The sequence below is a fragment of the Oreochromis niloticus genome, linkage group LG19 (assembly GCF_001858045.2).
Source record: "Oreochromis niloticus isolate F11D_XX linkage group LG19, O_niloticus_UMD_NMBU, whole genome shotgun sequence".
Classification (NCBI taxonomy): domain Eukaryota; kingdom Metazoa; phylum Chordata; class Actinopteri; order Cichliformes; family Cichlidae; genus Oreochromis; species Oreochromis niloticus.
In genome coordinates this window covers 17308952-17334638 of record NC_031983.2, presented here as the reverse complement: position 1 = coordinate 17334638, position 25687 = coordinate 17308952, and the positions used below count along the sequence as shown (strand labels likewise).

Sequence of the window (25687 nt, the reverse complement as noted above, 5' to 3'; positions counted from 1 at the left end):
AGGCCGATCTTCCTGATTAAGCCTCATTTAAGAGACATGTGGGAATCAGGGCGGGTAGTTTGGCGAGATTAGAGGCACAGTCATTTCGCTCTGTCACATTACCACAATAAACATCTGCAATAACAAATGTGTGAGAACCTGCGAGCTAAACCACAGGGAGGGCAAAGAAAACACGCCGTCAGCTGTGATGAAGCAGCACCTGGCTGTTTAAACATGCCTCTCTCTTCCACTCGCACATGTGATCAGTCAAAACATGTTCGACAGTAATCGCCCCGAGGAATCGCGTAAATATGCCTGACAAGTTGGAAAGCTGCCTCGAAGAAAAGCGAGCAGGACTCTTTGCTGACCACCAGCGGGAGCAACGCGAGAAGCAACGTGAAGCACCGGGGGAAGGTTGATCTCATGGTTGTCGGGCATTCGGTGCTTTCTAGTAAACGAGCTAGGGGAGCTTTGCTCAACAGAAACTTGGACCTAATGCTGCTTTTCTGGCTGTGTGAAGTGTGTTCTTTGTGATGGACATTTCGAAGCTATTTTAAATATATTTATATAAATTCTTAATTTATTGAGCAAGAGGAAAAATAACACAATATTGGGTTACCCCAAATCTAAAGACGAAAACAGAGAAAAACAAAAAATAACAACAACAAAAGGAAGTTATAAGATTTTAAATAAAATATGTGCCTATAAAAATGTGGATTTATAAGAAATGCGTTTTTTGAGAAAATGTCTTTAAAAATTTAAGAAGTAGTGTCCTTACAAACACATAAAATAAGCTATATTTTCAGAAAATCATTGTTTTTTTGCCAGATCTTTTGAAACTAATTAAAAATGCAGGGGCCATTTAAGGACCATCCACTCCAGCTTTTGTTTTCCTTTAGGGGAGGGTATTAGCAAACAGATCTGTGAATAATCAAATTACTGCAGAGTAAATGCCACACAGACCCACAGGAGCCGGGTCCCCGAAGCCCCTGAGACTGCAGCATTTATAGGCTTATCACAGGTGCTGTACAGACTAATTCAACTCCAGAGATATCGAAACGACTCTGCAGTTACTAAAAAAATTCCATGTGTGATGAGTGTGTGTAAAAAGGTTTAAAATAAAAATTCTTTTATTTTTATTTTAAGTCATTTTTCTGAAACAAAACTAAAACTCAGTCCGGGTGAGGTAGGACATTTTCTGTATGGTGTTTTATTGTGTTAGTTTTTGGTGAATGTCTTTGATAATTGTGACATTTTCATGTGACCTGGCATGGAACTACAGACGTAGTAGTTAAAGCAGTTCTGCTTTAATTCGGCATTACATTACATCTTCTATTCTTTTGTATTTTTATGTACATAAATGTGTGTTGTCCCTGGTGAAACAATAAAATGTACTTACAAAATACACTAAGGTCAGTTTGGAACTTTTTCTGAGCACAACTTGCCAGATGGATTTTCCTACGTGGGTTTATGGGGTCATGGGTCGTCTACATGCTGTAAGTGTGCTGCCAACACAAAGTGTCCTATCAGTTAATTTTAGAGTTTGGTATTTCCAGTTTGGTATTGATTTCTGTTTCGTTTCTGTTTTCACTTCAGTTGAGTTCCAGGTAATTCCCAGAGCTTGGTTCAGTAAAAAAAAATAAAAGTCTCAAAAGGTTTACTTAATATTATTTATTTATTTATTTACTTATTTATTATTTTAGTTTGACATTCCTATTACTTTTTTAAATTATAGGTTTTATATTTTATTAACGTTAATGTGTTAATGTTTTTTCCACACCCAGTTTTTTGTTCACTTTTAGTTATCTCTCTGCTCAGAACTCCTTTAAATCTTGGCTTCCACATTAGAATAATTTTTTAAAATAAATCTAAAAGCTACGCTGATATTAATGAGAACAAGCAAAAACTGAATGATTTAAACAATAAAAGTAAACTGAAAAGAGTAAATGTATTTTAAAAGTGAAAATATAAACTCAGAATACAACATTATAACCACTATGACTCATTCAAAAACCCCTCTTTGTAAAATAATCCAATACAAAGTATTTACCTACAGCTCGTTACTGGAACTCTCTATCTCGCTGTCTATTGGCTGCTGGTAAATGCCGCGGTCGTTACATGTCAACCAACAAATTAAAGCGATTCTCCTTTCACTAGATTTTCAGAGAAAGAGAGAGGGAGTGAGAGAGGTTGAAAGGTAGGTTTCGCGCTGCATCCTGGGTACATAGCTCCACTGTGATGCAGTGAGCCTGTTGTGTTGACTGGACACCAAAGTAAAGTGAAACGGGAGCGGGTCGGCTCCGAGGGGCTCTCCGAGCGAGTTACGATGCGTCTTTCACGGTGTTGAACGGTCGCGGTGAGCCATGAGCCAACTTCGCCGGTCGCCTCGAAGCGGAATGAGCCACTGTTGAGCCCCGAAAACGATTCCTTCTCGGAGGGGGGAAAGCAAAAATGAAGAAGCCGAGCGCCCTGTTCCCCGTTGTCGGCTTGACTGGGAAATGGTAGCGTGCTGTAGGGACCGCACTGGGAAGGATCATGGTCGAGAGGAGCAGCAAATTCTTGTTGATCGTCGTCGGATCCGTGTGTTTTATGCTGATTCTCTATCAGTACGTGGCCCCCGGGGTGATCAATTTCGGCTCCCCGCACGGTTATTTCACGGAAGAAGACGAGGGGGACATCTTCCCCACTCCGGACCCCCACTACGTTAAGAAATACTACTTCCCCGTGAGGGACCTGGAGAGGACGATTGATTTCCAAATTAAAGGGGAGGACGTGATCGTGTTTTTGCACATCCAGAAGACCGGGGGGACTACCTTCGGCAGGCACCTGGTGCAGAATGTCCGTCTGGAGGTCCCCTGCGACTGCAGACCGGGCCAGAAGAAGTGTACCTGCTACCGGCCGAACCGCAAGGAGACCTGGCTGTTCTCTCGGTTCTCCACCGGCTGGAGCTGCGGTTTGCACGCAGACTGGACGGAGCTCACCAACTGTGTGCCGGGGGTCCTCAACAAGAAGGAGAACAAGCAGAAATCCCTGAGGTGAGACTGAGAGGTGTTTGGTGTAGTCAGGCTACTGTAGACTATGAAAAAGACACAAAGTGTGGTTTAGGTTCTAATCCCCCAAACTGCGGAGGATTTTGTTTGTCTGAAACTTTAGAGCTGAGCCTCCACTGGAGGTACAATAAGGTCATTGAAAGCTCGTAAAAACTTACACTTGATAAATAAACTTATGTCACTTAGTCAAACTGCCTTTCAGTTCTTAGCAGCTTCTTTCTGCTCATGACATCTTTTACCTCATTCCCCTGGAGACATTTTAAAAGGCATATTAATCAATGGTTTAAAGCTCATCTTTCCTCATAAAAATATCAAAAGTCCTCCTGGAGCAGTTTTTTTTTTTTTTTTTTTTTTTTTTTTTTAATGACAGGATTGTTATTGTGATCCCAGAGAAGATAAAGCACAATAGAGGGTAATATAAAGGTGTTATAATCTCATAAACGAATGCAACAAACGCATGAAAATCCCCATAGCTTCTTCACGGATATGTTCTTCTCTGCATGGGACAGCATTACCATATAATTTTCATAAAGCCATCTATCTGTAGGTCGAGAATAGATGCTGAGAGGCAAATGTTGATTGACATTTCAACACCGCACTGTCACGAAATGCCACAGGAGCTCAGCAGCATCTCTGACAATTGTTGATCGGTGCCAATATCAGGGTGCCCTCCCACTGAATCGTACACTGAGATTTGGCTGAATTTATTTCAGGAGGGCTGTAATACATCCAGGCAACGTTTCCGCTCAGTAATAATCCCTCGCTTTGACTGCGAGGTACCCAGACACAATGCGCATTCTTATTAAGTTATAACCCATTTCTTCTCCACGCCTTCCCCATTGTTGTTGCCCACATATTGCATCCCTCACCCAGACATATTGACGGCTGTATCAACTTCCATTTCACTGCACCCCTGTGGTTAAAGGGTACGCTTGTTGAATGGGTTATGTGTCTTTGTGTTGTCTGAGCTTGTTCAATATTTTATTTTGGCTATGGATGATCAATAGGACAAAGAGGGATTAGAAATTGTGGAAATTTGTCTGTCTGGCAGCCAGGCATGGTGGAGATGTCAGGCCGGCTGCTCTGCTTCCCATGGCTGCTCAGACTGGGGGATCAGTGCTGCGGGCTGGGCTGGGCTTGGCTGGTAGAGGGGGAGGGAGATCGGGGGACCCTGCGGGGGTTTGGCTCCGCTCTAATCCGGGTGATTATTACCGCTGGGACACGCATACACACACACACATACACACACTAGCAGTGGTATTTGCTACTGGCGTCTGTCCTGACTCCTGTGGTTTCCCTGGGGCAGAGGTGATAACGTGTTCGGCCATTCTGCATGGAGGGCTGAGATATCACAGTGGATGCAGGATAAACTGCCTTTCATCACTTTGTGAACAGTTTCTGAGCCCGCGTGCACCTGAAGAGGCCACAGGAAAAGAACGAGACAAGAAGGCAGAGAAGATGAGAGTAAATATGCACGGGTGAGAGCACAGATGACAGAGACGATCCCTTGGCCCGGGTGTAATCGACTGTCTGAGCACTCGGGGCAGGAAAAACAAGGCACTGCAAGGGTAAAAACGCCCCAAAGAAAACAGTGCTGCTCCAAGCTGTGTACAGCGCAACTTTCACAAAGAAGAGAAGTGAATAACTGCAAAGAAACCAGAAGCACTCTCTGTTTCTCTCTCTGTCACGGCTCTGTTTGTTCCTTTTTCTCCGTCATTGCCTCTTTTTCTGGCCTCTGTCCTCATTGTTCGGTCCTCTTGTGCCACTGTTATAATGCTGGGAGCATTTATCTTGAGGGCATTGTCGTGCAAAAGCAAGTTAAAGCGTGAATTTAAAGGTGTCAGTGTGGCATTTCCCGGTGTCCCCCCAACCCGTAGCTTTCCGATCAACTGCGTAATCGTAGTGCGTTTGAGGAAGTGGGTTTGAGTGAATCTATATCTGTGTGAAACGGAAAATGATTATTTGAAAAAAACCTATGTAGCAGGAGCAGTTGTTGTGCTGACAGATCTAGCATCCCTCTCTCTGCAGCTGTGCGCTCATACAGCTGTCGAGTGGATTTTACACAAACGTCTCAAATGCTGCAAAAATAAAATGTGAATTAGGACCATTTCCATCAGCTGGATTGAGGCACATAAATACACCTCCTGGCTGTCAAGAAAAAATATATATCTGCAGGATAAGTCCAGACAAACAAACGTATTTAAGATTTAATAGTGGACAAGTCACTAAAGATGGCTACCACTACTACTGTAAGGGTATGTGAATACGTCCCAAACTGTTACGTCTCATTCAGTTTGGCTTTGCTTGGTATGCTGTGCTCTGTATGATATGGATATTTCCTGAGTTTTAATGTAAGCCAAACATCTATTTCATGTCTATGTCTTTATGTTCACACGCCCTAAATGAAAATTGATGAGCTTTTTCCCACAGTGTTTTGGCAGCACACCAGTCCTTTTCATCCGTGTAGCAGGCTACCAGGGTTAGCCCTGCAGCGTTTCCCCGAGGTTAACTGTCTCCAGAAGTGGATGGGAGGGTTGAGGAAGCTTATCGGTGGGGTTGCAGCTGTAATGACATCAGCAGGAGAGCTACCAGGGTTGTGGTCAGGATTGGCTTCTCTACCAGCAGAGCTTCTTGCAGTGTTGTCTCTTGCTAATAGCTTCATGTTGGATGCATATTAAGAAATAATAATAATAATAATAACTAGGAGATTTTAGGGCTGACTTTCAGGCGCTGGGGTCGTCTTTGGGTTTAAGTGGGTTTTACTCCTCGCTCAGTCACATGGTGAAACAGAGAGCAGAGGATAGAAATGACAGTGAAACAGAGCAGATGCACACACTGAGCTGGGGTGAAATTAAGACGTATATAATATGTAATTATCATTAATGAAATGTTTCATACTTAAATTGTTTTCATTTTTTCATTATATTTTATCCCATTTTAATTGAATTATGCTTTAACGCAGGGATTCCCAAATTGTGGGTCGGGGCCCCCTGGTGGGCCACAAAAGTATTGCAGGTGGGGCAAATTACTAAGAGAAATTCAGTTTGAGATTACTCACAAGTATGTACGGTTCCATATTTATTTAAATTTGTGTATTTATGTCAAACGTTAATTAAAACTGATATTATGAGGTGGTTAGTCTGTGACAGTACTCATTACTGCTTTTGTATTGAAGTTTGTGTCAAAGTGGCAGGTGGGTCACTTATTGGGCTCAGCAGTTTGCATATGACTTGGTAGCATTAGCAATTTATAGCCAAGAGGCTGTTTTTGTTTGTTTGTTTTTAAATTAAATTTTCACGGAAATGCATCACAATTTAAGATTGGGTGGGCTTCATTGGATTTTCAGGTTTTTAAGTAGGCTGTAGCACTCTTGACTTTGGGAATGACTTCTTTAACGTGATGCTGAAATCAAAGAAATGTGTCTTTGCTTGTTTTGTTCTGCTGATTAACCATACCAGTAAAAAACAAAAAATACTTTCACGCCTTTTGTGAAAGAAGTATCAATACGTTTTTGTCCAAACAAGTGCATCCAATAATAAAATTCTGCAATATTTGACAGTTGCCTAATTTATGAACTGTTTCCAATTATGTTTATATGGGGGCATGTTGCCCTTTTAACAAGAGCTAGAGAGCATCATAATTACCCTTATGAGATTTCAAAAACATTTGTGGATTTGGGAGCTGTTTTGTATTGATGCTGTAACACTTTCCAAGCCCAGTTGTTATGGCTGGATTAGTTATTGATTGAACAGATGAGTCTGTTGCACCATTTCTTCTGAATATTTCCACTTGAAGAGAGCGTAACAGCAGCTTTAAAAACGCTGAAGAAAGTAGATAAAGTATGCTTCTTTTTTTTTCTTCTTTTAAATACAGTAAATCCTAATTATTTTTTTTTTTTGAAGAAAATAAAAGTTGATTGGACACAGTTTGGTGTGGAGATAAATGTGGCAGCTTCAGAGCAAAGCGCATTAAAAGGAGCAAGCAGCGGCGTGATGAATAGTTGGTAATGGGGGAGACAGGTCTGGCTTTGATTGGTGATTAGATGAGATCGAGATGAACAGTGGCATTGTGGGAGAAAGTAACTCACTTACTCAGCAGAGCGCCACTCGGAGTGGATTTGTCATCTTCCCACTCCTTATACCAGTTTTAATGTTCCTCACTGATCCCATGGGACACACTATCTCGCACTCACACACGTCCACTAATAAGTGTGTGAAACAAACAGTCAAATGCAATGCCTAAGATATGGTGCTTCTAATTGGTTAAGGAGGTTCCTATCACTTTACTCAAATTAAAGCACCACTTTCAAATGGGGGAAACCATCTGTCCTCTGGAAGTGTGTGTGTGTGTGTGTGTGTGTGTGTGTGTGTGTGTGTGTGTGTGTATACACACATCTCATGACTGTGTATGCCTGTTTTTCTTTTTTTTAATCCTGGCGTGTCAAAGAGTGTCTTAGTAAGCAAAGTGATGGGGCTAATTTTACTGCCTTAGTCTCAGTCCTCTTTCAAATCGCTCCCCGTTTCTTTCTCCCCCACCTCCTCTTCAACCCCCCTTGGCTTGTCTCTAAAACACTTTCCCTCCCTCCCTCTCCTTCCATCCTTTCCTCCCTCCTTCCGTCCACATGACGGTGTCACTCTAATCAAACAGCAGGCTTGCTTTCTGCTTGGTGGCTTTATGGCTGGGGGCTCTCTTGCTGTCTCTCTTTCACTTTTCCATCCATCTCGGCCCCGTTGTCTTTCTTTCCTTCCTTTGCCATCGTTCTCTCGCTCTCCCCCCGAGCGTGACTACTGCATTAGAGGAAATGTCTTTTCATGGAAGATTTGCTGCAATTTCCAAAATGGCTGCTTTGCCTAATGGACAACTGCCTTGGTTCTAATGAATGATTACATGTATGAGTATGAGGGAGGGGAGGGGACGATGGCGGGGGGGGGGGGGGCAGAAGAAGAGATGGCGGCGATGAAGAGTAATATGAGGAAGAGGATGGAATGAGTGTGGGACAAGAGGAGAGCTGTCAGGGAATGATTGGAAAGATAAAGGATGGAGGGGTGAAAACGTTTAGTTTCATTGCTGGGGAGGGGGCTAGTCAATTAGCACGGTTGTCAAGCACTGGGCATTACTCTTCTTTCAATAGGTCTGTTTCAGATTCACAGCACAAATCACTGCACCCTAAGATGGCTCTCTGAGTAAGTGTGTGTGTGTGTGTGTGTGTGTGTGTGTTTGTGTGGCGTGAGAGCGGATGCGTATGCATGTGGTAGCCCAGCATGATGCCAGTCAGCCAGCCAGCGCAACCCAGCATCCAGATTAACTTTGCAGAGGCAGCCACGGCTGATTGGCATATCATACGTGTGTGTGTGTGTTTGTCTATGCGAGTACACGCACGCGCTCATGTGTAGTCAGGCAGGTCAGTGTTAATCCAATCAGATTAGCCGGGTTTAAGCGCTGGCGGCCAGGCACACCAAAGCCGGTTACGTCCGTTCATCCTGTGGCTGCGGTTATAGTATTCCCGACAAACATTCCCACATCAGTCCAGCCAGTTATTCCCTTCATGAACTCAAATCCCCTTTTCTTCTGAGGCAAGCCTGCTTATCTTCCTAGAAACCAGGCTCTGATTGGGTTTATCTCTCATGAATAATACCAGTAGCTGCTTTACTTTACCTGATGAATATCATGTTTGTACAGTGGACATGCAGTGATAAATGTCTGGATGGATGTTTACATTTAGTCTTGGGAACAGTAGTAGATTAATGGCATTTTCAAAGGACACACAATTGATCGATGACAGTTGTTATGACCTGTTTGGTAATTAAGTAAAATATCAAACACTTGCTGTAGGAGGCGACAGGAAGGGCATCCAGTGTAAAAATCCATGCCAAATTAAATATGCAGATCCATCCACTATGGCGACCCCTTAGGAATAAAGCAGAATTTATGGTTCAGCAGGGATAGCACGTTCGCAGTCCATCTACCTGCAGAGAGCATGAGCTGTCAGTGTACAAAGTATATAGTCCAACTGTTCTGTAGGCCACTCTTGCTTGTGCTGTTGTTGGGCTGTCATCCAACCGCAGAGAAGAGCAAAGTTATAACTTATAAAGTTGAAGTAAAACAGAGAGCTGAAACAATGAAAAGCGACCACTGAGGCCACCGTCTGTGCTTTTCATTCTGTATTTTTTGATCTTTGAAGTTTTCATGGTTCTCCTGTTCCCAGTAATCAGCATTCGGCAGACCGATGCATCATCAGCTTCCAGAAATGCACAGTTAGGATTTTAGAGGACTGCACAGAAGTGCATCTGTGGTGGGCGAAGACCCCTCTCCATGCACGTTTGGGGGACCATACCGAAAGAAGCTTTGTTATAGGTTGTATATCTGTACAAGCTGCCACCAGGCCGTTAGTCCAAAGTTCTTACTGCTCAAACTGTTTTATTTGAAGTTTTCTTTTTAAAGCTTAAAATGCTTTAGTGTGGAGTTGAATAATGAAGCCAGCACAGACGTGCCAAAAGCTTCAAATATCAACTCGTTGCTCACAGCCTATTTGAGGTTTTAACAGGACAGTGGATAATGTCAGGTGGATCGGTAAACATTGGACTACTAGTTCGTCATTTAGCTTTATCTTGCATTGGGGAAAATGATAATCATTTGTTATCATACAGCAAATAGTTTTGTTTGGGTTTTTTTAAAAAGTTAAGTAAAGGTTTTGATACTTTGTAGTCTGTTTAGTTTAATGCTGTTTCAAGTTGTCCTCAAATAAAATAGTTATTTCTCTTCTGTTAGAAAAAGTTGAGATGTAGTCTGTATCTATTTTCTCCTTTGGTAACGTAGAATTGACAGGTCTGTGCTTCACTGCTGCTTCGCGTTGACTACAGTTCAGCTCAGGTTCATTCTCAGGTCATTGCGTCAACGTATAACACAGCCTCAGGATTCAGAGCAGAGACTTTAGCTCAATAGAATATGCCAATACCTCTGTTGGGCCTCATCACTACACACATACGCAGGGTTTTAGTTTGACTCGATGCCATGGAGTCCATCTGCAGACGTTTTGCAGCAGACGAAAGGTTGGCTCTGGTTGATCAGGGATGCAAATGTCTGATTAGAAGCAAACTGTTGACGTTGGGTATTACAGAATCAACCTTAAAGTCAACATGAACCGGCACAGAAATCAAACCGGTACAGTGAAGCCGAGTTGAGGCCGTTGCATGTAATTGATTGGCCCCAGCTGTTTCACCTCAATGGATTGTAAGGGCAGGAGAAGAAGAGGGACCGCTAAACATCATCTCCATTGAATGGTATGTGAAAGGTTATCATTGCCCTGCCTGCAAGACTTCATTATTGATTGAGTGCTATGGATTAGATAGGTTGGGTTTTTTTGTCATTGATTGATTGAACTTGAATGACAGTAACATAGAGCAGAGTCTTACCAGACCAGTATGGATGTATGCTGAAGACTGACGACAGACAGGCGGACAGAGAGAGAGCATGAGTGTGGGACAGGAAAGCAAGAGTGATGTGTTTCTTAATCATTACACAGCCTCTCCCGCTCTGTGTGTCACTCCTTTTCTTCCACCCTCTGTTGCCGACTGTCAAATGTCAACCCTCGCCACCGCCACCGAAGTGATTCTGTGGCCCTGTGGACAAATAACCGTGCGGTGAATGATTAGCAGACATTTCTATGGCTGGTAATAAGGGGTGTTACGCTGCAGCAGCTCCGCCAACAGGATTACCGCCTATTGATTATCCTAGCCTAGCATTAGTTTTGCTAGCTAAAAGCGACTGGCTGATTAGTGAGCATTTCTATAGTGGTTAATGAGTGGTGCTGCGGAATGCTATGGTGTGCTATCCATGAGAATGGGATTACAGTCTATTAATCAGACAAGAGGCTCGCTGGAGTCATTAGCCGGCCCCGCGGCAAAGTCAGCGCATCTGTGGCTTATTTCTGGTTCCTAAATGAGGTTTGGCCTTGTCTCCGTTGTCTGGTCTCTCGCTACATATCAACTCGGAGTGTCTTGTCTTTCTTTTAACACCCAATGATTCCCTATTCTTTGGTCGCACTTCTCATCTTTTGCCCTCCCTCACATCTTCTTTCCTTCCTCAGAGATGGAGAAGGACAGAGAGAGAGAGAGAGGGAAGGAGACATCCCTAGGGGAAGCCTCTCTCTCTGCATCCATTAACGGCACTGTCTTTTCACGTCCCTCAATATGACAAGTCCAGACAGGATGTGAACCCCGGGGCTGCTCCTCATCTCTCAGTGTGCATTCCCTCTCCTTTATTTGTTAACAAACAAATAAATGCGACCATTTTCTGCATGCTAGGATTTATGAATAATCTATTCACGAAGCTGATGTGTGTCTGCGGGTGCGTGCTTGCGTGTGTGCGAGCGAGAGATGGCCAAAGGAGGCATGTGAACGGAGAGGCGAGGCTGACAAGCGTGTTAATTGAATTGTGGGAAAAATGCAAATCCTGCACTGCCTCTTTGAGTTAGGGGGAGGAGTTTCAGCTGACTGTGACCGTCTCCGCTCACACACCAGCACACACCCGTGCACACACACACACACACACACACACACACATTGAGCTAACTCTTACCAATCCCCAAAAAGAAACCGGTTTTGTCTGCTACTATTTGACGCCTCTTCCCATCATTACCCATCATCCTTCTCAGTTTTTCTGCCCGTCATGCCATCCCAGGACCTCTTTTGTCTCTGTGTGTGTGTGTTCATATATGTTTGCATGTGAGGGTCCCGCCAGAAGTAACTTAAGCACCGATGCCATTCATGGAAAGACAGAGTGGGGGGAAAAATGAAATTCCTCGTTCTGCTACACTTGGTTTGTGTACTTTGCTTTAGGGCAGAGCTGTAGATCACCAGAGTTGCTCCTTGTTTTGTTTTGGTTGTTTTGAAAGTGCAGTGTGTGTCTGTGTGCGAGTGCATGTCCTCTAACTTCATTGGTGCATGTGTGCCGTGTGTGTGCGCCATGTGAATGTGTGTCCTGTGGGATCTGTGTTCACAGCACTGTACATTAATTTGATTTGTGTGCCTGCCCGTGACTGCATGTTTGCCTGGTAAACCACAGATGAAATGTGTCGCCGTTGCTTACATTGCTGCCGAGCGTCACTGAAAATGCATATTTCTGATGATCTTCTAATGTAAATAATGAGCTTTGAGCTGTGATTTGTTACAATTCCTAAAAGCCGAGGTGTGTTTGTGAACATTTAGGTGCACCGCACGATCATTTCTGCACACTGTCAGCTTCGGATGATGCAGTTTCTTGTTTCTGAGGCCCTCCCAGGGACGTGACTCCAAAATCACTGCATTTACATTAATAAGATTGTCGTTGCATAATAATATCTACATTTTCTGATGGCTTTAAAAGGCTAAAAAGCTAGACGGTGGTCACTTTAAATATTAACAAGGACAAACCGAACAACAAAAAGTCACTCGCTGCTTTCTTTTCTCCAGTATGAACAGAGCAGTAGTTGTGACGTCACATCTGCGCTCGCCTCTGTTCCACTCCTTTCTGTAACTCACTGCCGCGTCTCATCCAAACTGGCATCTCCTGACTCGCCCTTGGATTCTTCTGTCGGATTAGTTCTATGTTACAAATGCCACTGGTGACATTGAGTGTTTTTGTCTTACCTCTGGAAACAAGCCCCCGAAGTTCTGGTTTCATTTCAGCCCTCTGTGCGCCATCTGTAGCTGGGCATAAATAATAAAAACTTCATCAGGCTGCCCGGAGAGATTTAGGTTTTTATTTTGTGCTGAGCAGAATTAAAGGCGAACCGCAGCTGACTGCTTGTACCACAAACAGTCGTATGAGTAGCTGTCAGGTGGCAGCTACTAAAAGATGTTTCTTGCACACAAATGCACACAGATCATGCGACAGGCCTGGTTGAGTTAAGAGTTAAATCCATACGTCTCCTTGTTTGAAAATCAGCGCCGACTCTTGATCTGAGCTTTAAATGTAGGGCAGGCCTCTCCTGTAACTGCACTAAAGAGCGATCGTGACGAGTGAGAGAGTGTCACTCTGCCAAATAAAGGTCAGCGTTAAAGCTAATCCAGTTATACTATTCTTAGTGCCTCTTCACCTCTTTGTCTCTTGCCGCTCTTCCTCCTCCTCCTCTTCTTCATCTCACTTGGCTCTGTGGATCTGGGCTGCAAGTATGTCAGGTTCACCTTTGTTTTCCCCTTCTTTCCCCTTCTCTCTTTCGCTCTGTCAAAAAAAACTTTTACTTCTTCATCCTGCGCGCCACCACCGCTGTCATTCCGAGTCCCCAGCGCGTGTCAGCTTCCTCCAGAGAGAGGAAGTGATGTGTCAGGATGTGCCTTTATCCGCCAGTGATCTGATCTGATGTGAGATTGAGATAAACACAGGAGGAGTATAGTGTTCTCTCCCTCTCTCACCCTGGGGAACTGTACGGTGGATTTCTTTTTTCCCCCACTCTCTGTCTGTGCCTTTTTTTTCCCTCATGTGCACAGACAGAAAAATCAGGTGGTCTTGGGGTAATTGCCAAGTTACAAAGGGAATTCTAGGGAGTGGGTCTTTCATGTCTGCTAAGCCCGTCAATTCCTTAAAATATCTCCTTTGATACTTTATACTAGAAGTTTAGGAAGAAGTCTTGTAACAGTGAAATCACTGGTTTGATCCCCCATGATATGTAATATGTCTTCCAACAGCTTTGTGTTGTTAGAGTCTTTAAGTAAGATACTAAACTTCCACCAGCTTCCAGTTTTATACTTTTTGTTAGCCTGTCAAATAAATGCAAAAAAATACTAAATTACTTCAGGAGCTCCTACACATGCATAGTACAGTGTTGTGACATTTTTAAGACTAGTACTTGAAAAAGATACAAAGTGTATCAATATTTCAGATTTTCCCCTGGAGTTGTCCTAACAAGCACATTGATTGGTTACTTAGGCTTTAATAGGCAGGGAAAATCCAGTCCCACTGAGGCTGTACTGTTTTCAGCAGTCAGTGTAGTGTCTTATATTTAAAACTGCTGTATTTATTATAGTAGATACACATGGAGAGGCAAGGCTAATACCATAACCAACCACTCGAACATTGCATCAACAGTCTATCGCAGGGATAACAGAGAAACAGACAACTGTTGAAAATCACATTCACTCCTATGGCCAATTTAGAAATCCTAATTAACCTAACGCCATGCACGTTTGGACTGTGGGAGGAAGCCAGTACAGCGGAGAGAAGCCACTCGAGCACAGGGAGAACATGTAAACTCCATAAAGAAAGGACTCAGTCGACCAGTGTGGATTCCCAGAACCTCCTTCCTGTGAGGCAGCCGTGCTAACCACTGCACCCCAGCGCTGCCCGTTGCGGATATTTTTAGATAACTCCCCAACTAAGCCTGAACATCTGTTTCAAAGTTTATTTTCATACTTAGTCAATGAGCAAAGGAGGCATCCACTGCTAATACGCTTTCGAGCATTCCACTCCAGTCTCGGCCTAAACCCCGGATATTTTGGTATGCTGTAATTATCTCCAAGGTAGTCCTGCTAACCCCTAAAAAAATATTTTATTGGACAACCGAACAGATGACCAAAAAAAGAGCTCTGACGAGTTCAAACGCATGAAAACGCATCACTTAGCGGTGCTTAAGAGGGCTTCGTCATGTCCTGGAAAATAGAACATAACAGCCCAATTAGAGCTGAGTATGTAAATTAGATGTTTATGAGAGACAAGACTTATCCTGCCTCTTTAAGGCAAACAGTTAATTATGTGCGCTTCCCTTTAATGGAGTCTTCTCCCCATGGTCGAAGGCAAATGGGATCCAAAAGTCCCACCAAATGCTGATAAGACATGCCTTGTTACTACACTGGATATTAAGAGCTCGAGATGTATTGAAATCGTTCAGTCTTTGTTTTTGTGTTTTTCGCTTGTTCTCAAAATTGGACTTGGCTGCACATCCCGGTCTGTAATTACTCGACAAATGAAGCCAAAGCAATAACTATCAAACCGCTTTCTCAATGACTGCTTGTCACTCCGCTGCCGTCTATGAATTTCATATTCTCCTCTAGTGGAAAGCCAGGTAATTTGAGGTGTTAGCTCCAAAGCTTTCAACAAATGTTACCCCACCACCAATGAGCCTTTAAGCACGGAGAAGCTTTCAGAGGTGAGTGTGTCATTGTGAAGCAAGGTGTTCCCAGACAATGAGTAAAACAAGTGAGATTGTTCTGTTTCATTTACGCTTTTTTCCTTTTTACCAGCTAGGAAAGTAATTTAAACATGGTGTTGACTGAAAGGGGCGGCGAGGCAGGGGGATTTGGAAAAAAAATGATTCAAATTAAGCAGCTGATACACAGAAACCCTACGCATAAACAAAGACAAATACCGGTTATAGGACTAAAAGGCTATTAATTTGCAGAAGGCAAGATACTTACTGTAATGCAACACTTAAACCACCGAAACCAATTAAAGAGAAGTACCATTAAGAGTATTTATAAAAAAACAAACCAAAAAAAAACAGGAAAAAACATCTAGACAGTAGCCATTTTCTCTGCTTCTGAGTGTCTATAGCAATAGATGAAAGAGAGCAGAGGTATTTAAGGTGCATAAAAGTCCCTGGAGTCCAGAAAGATGTCACTTCATCGCAACCTGGGTTATTTCCCATTTGCGTGATGCTGGCCTTTTGAGCATCACAATGCAAATAGTCCGAGGCACTCATGCAAAAATGCAGACCATGCTCTCTCTGCCACACACATGCTCCCTCTGTCCCTTACAGACTTTATGATGTTCACTGTTCCCCCACATGTGCTCCCCCCCCCCTCTCTCTCTCTTTTCCTCCCTTCCTTCCCGTTCTCCCCTCGCTCTCTGCCATCTTTTGTCCAGCATCTCTTCACGCTTGACCAGCCTTGCTGTGACTCTTGACTTCAAAGAGCTACTTCATTCATCAGTCACTCATCAGAAAGAGAGGGCCATTCAGCGCTGCGCTAAAAGAGAGGGAGGGGACGAGGAATGAGTGTATAAAAAAAAGAAAAAAAAAGAGTGTGCGTTGGGGGGCGGGGGGATAAGTGTATGAAAAGAGGGCACGAGAGAGAAAGGGGATCCGCTCTTGACCGCGGGAGACCTTGGGAGTCACAAAAGCAAAAAAAGGGACATGCTCCCACACATCCACACACCCATGCAGAGTCCCTGTCAGCACTTAAACAAACTGTCTCACACTTGTTTTCCATCCTGTTGGGTGTGTGCAGATGCCTCGTGCACATTTCCTTCCATCGTTTTCTGTCAATCTGTTTTCTCTCTCTCTTTTTTTTTTTGTCTCATCATTCTTTTCATTTGAGCCAGCGGTGCAGAGGGGGCGTCGAGTCCCGTTCCTTCTGTAATCCCCTCACTGCACCTGGGTATTTTTTTTTTTCTTCAAATCTTTTCTACACGACCGCTCGCCACTATTTCTAAATCTGTATTTTCTGTATTTTCACTCCATTCGTGTTCACTGACATTCTCCCTCTTTTTTTTTTCCATCCCTCTGTATTTTGAGGTGGCTGGCAAGCTAGTTTTCAGGTCAGTGGGAATTGCTATTGCCTCCCCTCTCAGTTGGAGTCTGGCTCACACTCGACTGCATACAAACACAGTCGCACACACAGATATGCACACTTATTGTTCATCCTGCTCTTTTTTCCCTTTTATAACTGGTTTATATGGACATGTGGTTCTGTGGCCTTGTACACACTGTTTCTTAACTTGTAAAGATTTCTTGTAGGTGCGCCAGGCGTCTTTCATCCACCTTCATGTCTTTTCATCATCCCGGCTTTTATTTGCGTTTCTCTCTCAAGTAATAAGTCACAACTGAAAGACAGTGACGCTCTGGGTGCCACAATCTGTTTTTGTGGTCGTTCACCGATTTCTTTATGACTCACCTTGTTTGTGTGTGGGCATGTACCGTATGTATCTAAACTCTTACCGAAGTTAACCTTTCCTGCTCAACAAACAGGTTTTAATGTTTTTACAAGAGGTAATTATGGTCTTATGTAAGGATGCTAGTGACTGTTAAAGGACTTTTAAAAGTTTGAAAAGGCTTTTTGTTGTATAGAAAGTAAAAGTATATGCATACAGTGAACAGTAATGTCTTATTGTCATTATTATTATTATTTTTCGTGCACCCTGTAATTACTGTGTGCTGAGCGTAAGAGCCTAAAATAATATTTGACTGTTAAGATATTTTTTTTCAGTAGTTATTTGATCGACAATTCTTTTTAAATTAAGATGCCAAAATATTTATTTGATTTGAATATTTATTATTTTTTATTATTAATATATTTTTTTCCCATACAGCACAATTTAACTGCTTTTCTAAGGTGTTACGTAGGCACCCCTCACTATCTGGTGCTACTTGAGGCGTCACACATTTTCTGATGGGAAGTTGCAAACAAGCTTGGTGAGAAAGGCCACAGTCGGCGTAAAAGATAGGTGTAGCATCCGTTACTGGTTTCTGAAGCGCTGTTTTGAAGCTTCAAGATGTTTCCGTTCGTATGTTGGGGTTCTGAAACCAGATCTGAGGAGCGAGGTGTAGCTCTCACGGTTATCCCGGATAATCTTCCTTTCTGAAACTGAGACTGAGTAAAAAAAATGGAGTAAATGTTATGATAGACTGAACCCACAAACTCGGCAATGAATTGAATACATAGGTCAAAATAGCATTTTAAGTCCTTAAGTCCAGATAGCATTTTTTTTTTTTTTAAAGTGCAGGTGTGTAATTTTTTTTATACGTGTACAATGGCAATAAACGGCTATTCTATTCTAAAACGAATTCTTAAACTAATTACACAAACTCCGGTCTTTACTTTTTTATAGTCCCTGTGGCAGAAACTGGGACTTTTGTGAATGGTCGCACCAATAAGCTGAATTCATTCAACAAATTTTTATACAGTTCAGTTTTTTGTTAAATACTGTAATATATGATAGCAGTGCCAAGAACTAGCATGACTCAGCAGTACTTTGGGCTAAATGTAACAATAAAGGCAGTTTTAGTAAAATCTTGTGTTCATATCTTGGGTGCACTATTATTGCAAACTACATTCTTTATCTATATCATCTTAAATGTTTCACACAACTCACTCTAAGCAGTGATCCTCTTCCTGTTTCAGCTTGGCTGTTTTTGCTACATTTAGCAACTTTGCAGACATTTAATAGCTTTTTTTCCCCTTCTCCCATCAACCAACTGCTGTTCAGCAACTAAGGTCCTTCTGCAGTCAAATCTCTTCTTCTGCCCCATTCAGCAAGTTGGAGAGCAGCATGCACTGAGGAGAAGGAAAAAAGAAATTCAGCTGCTTTTGCATCATTTTACTGTCAACGTTTGAAGCCCAACAAACGATATTCGAGACAGCCCTAAGTGTAACTTGTGTTTTTTGTTTATTTTTTTGTACCAAATTTTATTTCCTTCAAAATATTATAACATCAAAGTCCTCCTCAAAAACATTTTACGTTCATTTTATCAAAGCTCATTCTTAGAAAAAGAAAAAACCTTTATTCTCGACTGAAGTGCTACATTGAGATAGATGCTTTAAAACAGCTTGTCGTTGCCTATAATAGTACGATAGGATATTTTTCATAGAAATGAAAGATTTCAGAGTTTTAGTATAATTGAATTCACTTCAAATGTACTTTTCTTAACGCCAAAAAGAGATTTTAATTGAGATTAGAGGCAAAAATGTGAAATTAGTAGATACACAGTGCTGTTCATGCCAAAGCAGCGCTTTCTGGCATTGTTTTAGCTCTGTTTGGTAGTAGTAATGATGCATTGGGCTGTGTTTTTAATATTCTACCATTCTTGTGTGTAAATAGGGACAAACAAAACATAAATTTGTAGCTTTAAGCAACACAGAAGCCCCCGTTAAAGGCATTCAACTAATTAACCGCCTGAACGAGCCTGGGAAGCTTCAAAAATATTGACATGTTGTTTTTGTCGCTGCATTTTAAAAAGTGAGGGAATGAAAGCAAAGAAGAGAAATTGCGCCCGCTGAGAATCCGTCAAAAAATTGGCAGGAGAGTTGACGTGTCCGCAAACCGCAGTGTTTGGATTTTAAAAGTCAAATACCGTGTCCGTGTGCAGTCTTCATGAGCTGAACTTCACTCTAGCAGACACACACACAAGCTGCTGGGTGCTGCTCTGCACCAACGGCCACAAAAAGCCTGGAGAGAGCAGGTGTAGAGATGAACATGAGTCACAGGTCTTAATAAAGCAGAAAAGGTGCAGAATAGTTAATGAAACACCTAGTCATTTTCCCGTTTTTGTTACTCTCGCTGCCAGAGTGATAAAATGTGTGATTCTGCTTTTGTGCACGTATATAAAAATATATCTGTATTTTTAAGTATTCATCTATATAAGTCTGCGTGTAAATTATGTACACAAACTCTGGCCCTATGGGGTTAGTCGGGCAAGTTCTTGTAAGCCTGGTAGCTGAGAAACAGACCTGCCAGGACATGCCGGCACACATGCACACTCTTGCTAAAACATTAAAACACCCATAGGAGAAAATGGATATGAAGGGAGAAAGAAGGAGAAAGAAGCTTAATAAAAGCGCCACGGTGAAGGAAATTGGAGGGGTGGGATAATTGTGTTTGAGTAGGCAAACAGAAAGAAAAGCCTGGGAGAGATGATGGAGGTTTTTCTTTTAAAAAAAAACAAAAAAAAGGAAAAGAGAGAAACAGAAAACAAGAAGGTGAGGGGAAACTATCTCATCGCCCCTCCTAACCTGATGGAATGTTAATCAGTGTAAAGAGGTCAGCCCTTGCGGCGTTTTGTGTGTCTGTGTGAGAGTGTGTGACGAGGTGAAAAGGTCAGACATGGGTGTACTGGCTCTTTGGAGCCTCATCTTAAAGTCCTTGAAGTGAACAACTTTACACAGGGGTCCGTTACGACTTTCTTCACAACACAGTCGCAGTCACAAATTATAGATAAACACCCGATGATGATCCATCAGTTTTGACAGATTTAGAAAAGTGGCCTCAGATATCTGTCGACTGTGTTTTTATCTATTAAATATTAAAAATCTATTGCACTTACCGTCTTTTCAGCTTCTCTTCCTTCAGTCACTGTTTTGTAAGTGCAGCCGTCAGCCTTTATGAGCAGCTTTTACCTGCCTGCTTTTTTTTTCGTTCCCAGAAAGGGAATTGTGCTGCCAGTGGGTTAGATCTACAGGTTGGACCCACAGGATTGTAGATCATTAAACAGCCACAGAGCCATAATGTGTCGTCCACAGAAAAGATTTAAAACATGTTGTGCATTTCCTCTTCTTATTAAAGAAGTCTGTGGAAGATTATTTCAGGGCAGCGATTGCCTTGGGGTGAGAAAAAAGGCTTTTGCAATATTGACAAAAACATCATAGATCCTCGCCCCCCCCCCCCCCCCCCCCCCCCCCCCCCCCTCTGAATTGTGCACATTGGCGTTTCAACAAAGTGAATGAAAATTCCACTGCTTAAAAATAAACACAATGCATAAATAAAAATTGCAGCTGTGAGACTAAGATGCTTTTGTTGTAAATGAACTAAAGGATTTTCTCCTACATGAGTCGTTTTTTTCATGGGTAAAAAAATTCTTCACAGCAATAAATTAAGTTGTATAGGAAACTGCCTGAAATAGTCTATGATGTAAAAAGAAAAAAAAGAAGGAAACACAGTCTTGGATTGGTTAAAACGGCAGGAGATAGCATTGTACTAGCTGTACTACATATGATTTATCCTATGAAGAAACCCATCGAGAGAGATTTGAAGATTGTATGTTCAGTTTTGCATTAAACGTAAGAAATAATCAGTATTTTATTTTAACCAGATTTTTTCTTAAATGTAAAGCTCTCGTATTTGTGTTGCAAATTATCTGTAGTAATTGTTCTTGTGTAAAAGATCCACTTTTAGTCTTCTCTCACTAACTTATTTGACACATTTTAAAGCAATTTGTGTGTTTCTTCAGTCGCTAATTCAATCTGGAGTAGCAGTTTGTGTCTGCATGTCTCAGCTGAGGTCATTTTTACAACTAAATCAGTCGAAGTAGCTGAGAGTGCTTTTCAGTTTAGTGGGTCGTATAAGAAATCGGGCCGTGTAATTTCACTTGGGAACAAAACAATCAGACCAGGAACTCGTTGAGAGGGCGTGCTGCTCGTCGACTCTAAAGAGATTCTGATCTTACTGGCGTCTAACTCTGTTACATAAACATGGAGTTGCATGGAAGAAATTGTAAGATTTCCAGAAAAGTGTTCATGACGGTTCAGTCGGTCCTTGTGTTGAGAAACTGAGAATTCAAATGAAATAGGATGACTCGTTTATTCGCAGTCTCATTTTGTAAATAGTGATGTGATCCTTTGTTGTACGTTTTGACCACATCAGGATACGTTTCTAAGGGGAATTTGGTAATGTAGTGTAGTGATCCACATCTGCAGCAGATGCTTCATGTTTGTTTAGCTGTTAAGGAAGTCCTCTCCAACTGGAGATTAATGACTAACAAAGAAACAAGGGCCATCGGGGGAAAAGCGTTTCCTTTTGGGTAGCATATACATCGGAATTAGTTTAATGTGAGTAACTGTACAAAGTCAAGGTGGTGACATGGATGTGATTAAACCTGATGAGGCAAGAAACACTGGTTTAGTTAAAGTGGTAAAAAGTAAATAGGGTAGTTCTTAAATAGTGCTTTTCTACTCTACTGGAGCACTCATAGCACTTTATACACACCTATTCATACAAGCCCCGCTGTTCAAGCCTCAGTGCATTCTATACATTCACACACAGTCGTACTCCATAGAATGCATCAGTTTCGTGCCCAAGGATACTTTGGCATGCTGACTGGAGCAGCCATGGATTGAACTACCAACCTTCCAGTTGGATGACCTGCTCTACCTTCGGAGCCCAATAAAGCTGAAAAGCAAAGCAAACTTTAATTTTTCCTCATAGTGTTTAGCTGCTTTATCCAACCTGTCACCAGTTTTGTGTTGAAAATGGATTTCATAGAGCAGGTTCCTTGCACATCTGCATTGGCTTCACTTTTAAAACCCAGAAGCTACGTCGATTTTTTATACACTCTACGCTTGTCACAGAAGGGAAAGCACAGATGTATTCATGATGGATCCATACCACATACAGGTAAGCCCTGTAGACGGATTCACTGTTATGGCTTACTGGGACACTTAACAGACCTGAGCCATCGTTAGTACCTGTGCTTTCCCCACTGTGACAAGTCGAACTATCTGCTGTGCTGCTAAAAAGGTCTATAATAGCGTACTAATAGCGTAGTAATACAAGGCATTACGCTAAAGTCGTCATTATTATCCTAGATGAGATCAGTCATTTTAGCTAAAGAGTCCACTTGCAGACACAGATGTAAAATAAAGAGCGTATTCAATCGGCAAGAGAGGAATAACAGGGAAACCGGGGTGTATTTTACCAACTTTCTTTGCAAGGAGGATGGATTATAATGGGTGGCTGTGGCGGGAGTTACCTTATATAAGGTAGGAACTCTTTGTTCGGATAACTGGTGAATTAATGTTAGTCTGTTGATAGATACTTGCTAAACAGAGGTGCACATAAGAACATTAGCTCGTCTTTATTCTGCCAGTTCCCCAAATTATGCATCTAACACCAAATAGGCATCATAGGTGAAATTGATTTAATTCCCTGGGGTTCAGTAACTTTTTGTTGTTGTTGTTTGTTTGGCGTTCAAGTGCATTTTGCTGTCTGTCATGGAAATGGGAGAATGCTACCAGCACTTTTATTACTTTCCCTTTTACGGTGGATTTATTTTAATACATGTTTTTAGATAAGCTATTAGTGTGCCCAGAACTGTTGTTGTATAAATGATAGAAAATTTGGCTAAAACTATTAAAAAGAAAATAAGCCAAGATGGAACAGAAGATGAAGGTAATGCCTTATTAGCTCTTTGAATCCTCATGTCTCCGACTGTCACTGTATTGGGGTTACAGCATGTCGTTCATTCCCCGCTCTTGTACCCAGTGATCTTTGCGTGCGTTAGCGTGGTAGTAACGTGGCATCTCCATCCATTACTACATATGTATGACCACAGACACGAAGGCTGTCAGCTTCGCCACGCTTCGTTTTAATTAACTCAACTCTGAGGCGAAAGTGACTGTCGCGTGTTCGCATGAAGCAAGACGTTCGCATATGGTGTCTGACATGCTGCGGATATGTTGAAAGGAATGGGCGTCCTCTACATCCTGATCTTTCTCCCCTCTCTCTTGGTGTGTAATCACATTTCTATATGCTTATCTATCAGGTGATTTTCTCTATTTTTCTTTCTGTCTGTTCTTATCTTAACCGCTCACTCCATCATCTCTTCCTCTCGCCCTGCTCCTCTTCTCCCTCTTCCTTTCCTCAGAAGCCGACAGCTGCCATCAAGCTTATTTCAGGCACTGGCGCGCACACACACACACACACACACACACACACACACGCATCATCGCCTGCTCCCTCTTCTGTTTTCACACTTTCTCTCCATTTGTCACCATCTATCCTAATTTCGCCGTCCTTCTGTTTAACTCCATCTGAACATACCTGCTTGTGAGCGAGCGCCTGTGTCCGAGTTGGACCGTCTTCTGAAGCTTTGGCCAACGCCAGCAGAAGAACTGGAGGAAGACCAAAGTAAACTGGCTCCTCTGCTACTACTTCCTTCCTCCCTTCTACCTTCCTCCTCCTCACCACCCGCTTTTCTACCTGTCCATCTGGTTGTCAGCTCCAGGGAGGAGATTTCTCACCATGTTTGTGTGTTTGTCCCCCCAGCATCAGCCTCTTTGGGCACGCATCTCTCATTCATTTATAATGAGGTGTCAAGGCTTCCTGTCCCCGTGGCTGCACAGGCTCCCTGCTTTTGGCACACTCTAAGTCGTGTCTCTATGTCTACTTGTCCATCTCACTCTGTCTCTTTCCAATTTATACATCTGTCTACCTGTCGGTTTGCCGCCCTGCCTGTCACTCCTTTTGTCAAATAAATAGGTCACCCACCTATCAGTTTGTCCCTCCAACTGGCCTTCCTACCTGTCTATCTTTCTGTGCCGCTCTGCCGCTCGGGGTGTTCATTTTTTTCCTCACTTGTCAGCGTGTCAGATTAATTCTTCTGCATCCTATAAATGAGCCAAGGAGTGGCATTTTGAACTATTGATTTCAGACTGTGTGATTGCTATGGGGATTTTCTGTGGTTCACTCACTGTTGACACAGTGTCGCTGTGTTAGGACACTTTGTTCCACCTTTATGTCAGCACAAGTCATTATTTACCACTCTTTTGTTTTTTGTGTTTTTCTTCCATGGCTCCTCCTCCTCCTCCACGTGGCCTCTTCCTGAGCAGGTAAGACCTTTTCATCTGACCTCTCTTGTGTGTTTATGTAAATCAGATCAATTGTCACAAGACTCAAAGTTACATCGCGCATGTTTGCTAATCAAACAATTTGCACTGCCCTTGTGGCTTTACTCACTCACACACACACACATGATCTCTTGTCCCCGAGCACGCAGACACAGACCCACTTTGTTCTTCACACATGCATTTACAATGGCAGGTCACACTCACACACACAAGGTCCACGTGTGTTGATTTACTAAACTTGTTAAATGTTAACTCGACTTTGAAGTGCTGAAGGTCTTTGCGTCTGTGTTTGTTCTCCTTCGCGGTGTGTTTGTGCGTGCGCGTCATCCCCCTGTTGGGACGTTTCAGCTCTCCCAAATGGGATTGGCCCTTTTCCTTTCTTCCATTCACACAGCCTGTGGGACCCGTTTGTATTTGTGTGATTTCTTTATAAGTGTGAACATTGTGTAGTCTGCGCGCGTAAGTGTGCGCGCTGCTGTCTCATCACCTGCAGGATGTTGTTTTCCCTGAGCTGTCTCTTGTGATCTCTCTCGCCTCTGAAGCACCTCTCCTCTAATTTCCCATCGTTCTGTATTCTCCCCATTCTCTTTTCAGTTTTCTTTTTTTTCCCTCAGCCCTCCTCTTTCTCCGGTCCCTTATCTCTTCTTTGCAGCCAAACCCAGCCCAGAAACAGCACCTGTGCGGACCTCTGTGAGTGTGTGTGTGTGTGTGTGTGTGTGTGTGTGTTGCTCTGGTGCACTCTAGTGTAGTCGGCAAAGGTGTTTCTCCACGTTCCACCGCTCACCCGTCTCTTGTGTCCAATTCATTTTCTTTTGTCTCTCCCTCACTCTCTCCCCACCTTTCCCCTGGTCTTCAGTTTTACAACCAAAAGTCTAGCTGAGCACCTCACTTCAGTGTGTGTGTGTGTGTGTGTGTGTGTGTGTGTGTGTGTGTGTGTGTGTGTGTGTGTGTGTGTGTGTGTGTGTGTGTGTGTGTGTGTGTGTGTGTCCTTGGTCACTGGTGCATCAGGCAGCACTGCAGTATTTTCTTCTTTGGTGAGAAAAAAAAAAAACGCCAAGCTTTGCTTCATCCTTTTTTCTTTTTTTTTCCTTTTTTTTCTATTTCTCAGTTTTTGGGGTATTTTTTTATTTTTATAACTAACCAGAAGGCCAACAAAAACAGCCAAAACAAAGTAGCTTCCATCACCAATACGCCAGCCTGTAGAGTCTGTTGCTTCGCTCCCCGGGCTGGCAATCAGAACACAGGCTCAGAGATATTTAATTGTCTCGGCATGTGGAGTTTGTAAAAGAACAGTCGGTGATGGGAGCAGTAGAGACTTTTGGGGAGGGGGTGGTGGTGCTGGACTCTCCT

At 42.7% G+C, this 25687-nt stretch overlaps 1 protein-coding gene and 1 long non-coding RNA gene across 2 annotated transcripts in view; one reads left to right on the top strand and one right to left on the bottom strand.

The window, feature by feature from the left end:
* Window positions 1-2162: 2162 nt before the first annotated feature.
* The window catches only part of hs6st1a (heparan sulfate 6-O-sulfotransferase 1a), a 58734-nt gene continuing 35209 nt past the window's right edge, over window positions 2163-25687 (top strand). Inside the window, exon 1 of the mRNA XM_005477208.4 lies at window positions 2163-3014. Within this exon, the coding sequence (XP_005477265.1) occupies window positions 2515-3014 (500 nt within the window). The 5' untranslated portion in view covers window positions 2163-2514. The remainder of the gene's footprint in view (window positions 3015-25687) is intronic.
* LOC109195996 (uncharacterized) lies at window positions 7970-20356 on the bottom strand. The gene is made up of 5 exons (XR_002057465.2): window positions 19072-20356; window positions 18093-18274; window positions 13105-17590; window positions 12656-12715; window positions 7970-10648 (listed from the first exon to the last, which is right to left on the bottom strand). It is a non-coding gene; the product is annotated as an uncharacterized LOC109195996 (long non-coding RNA).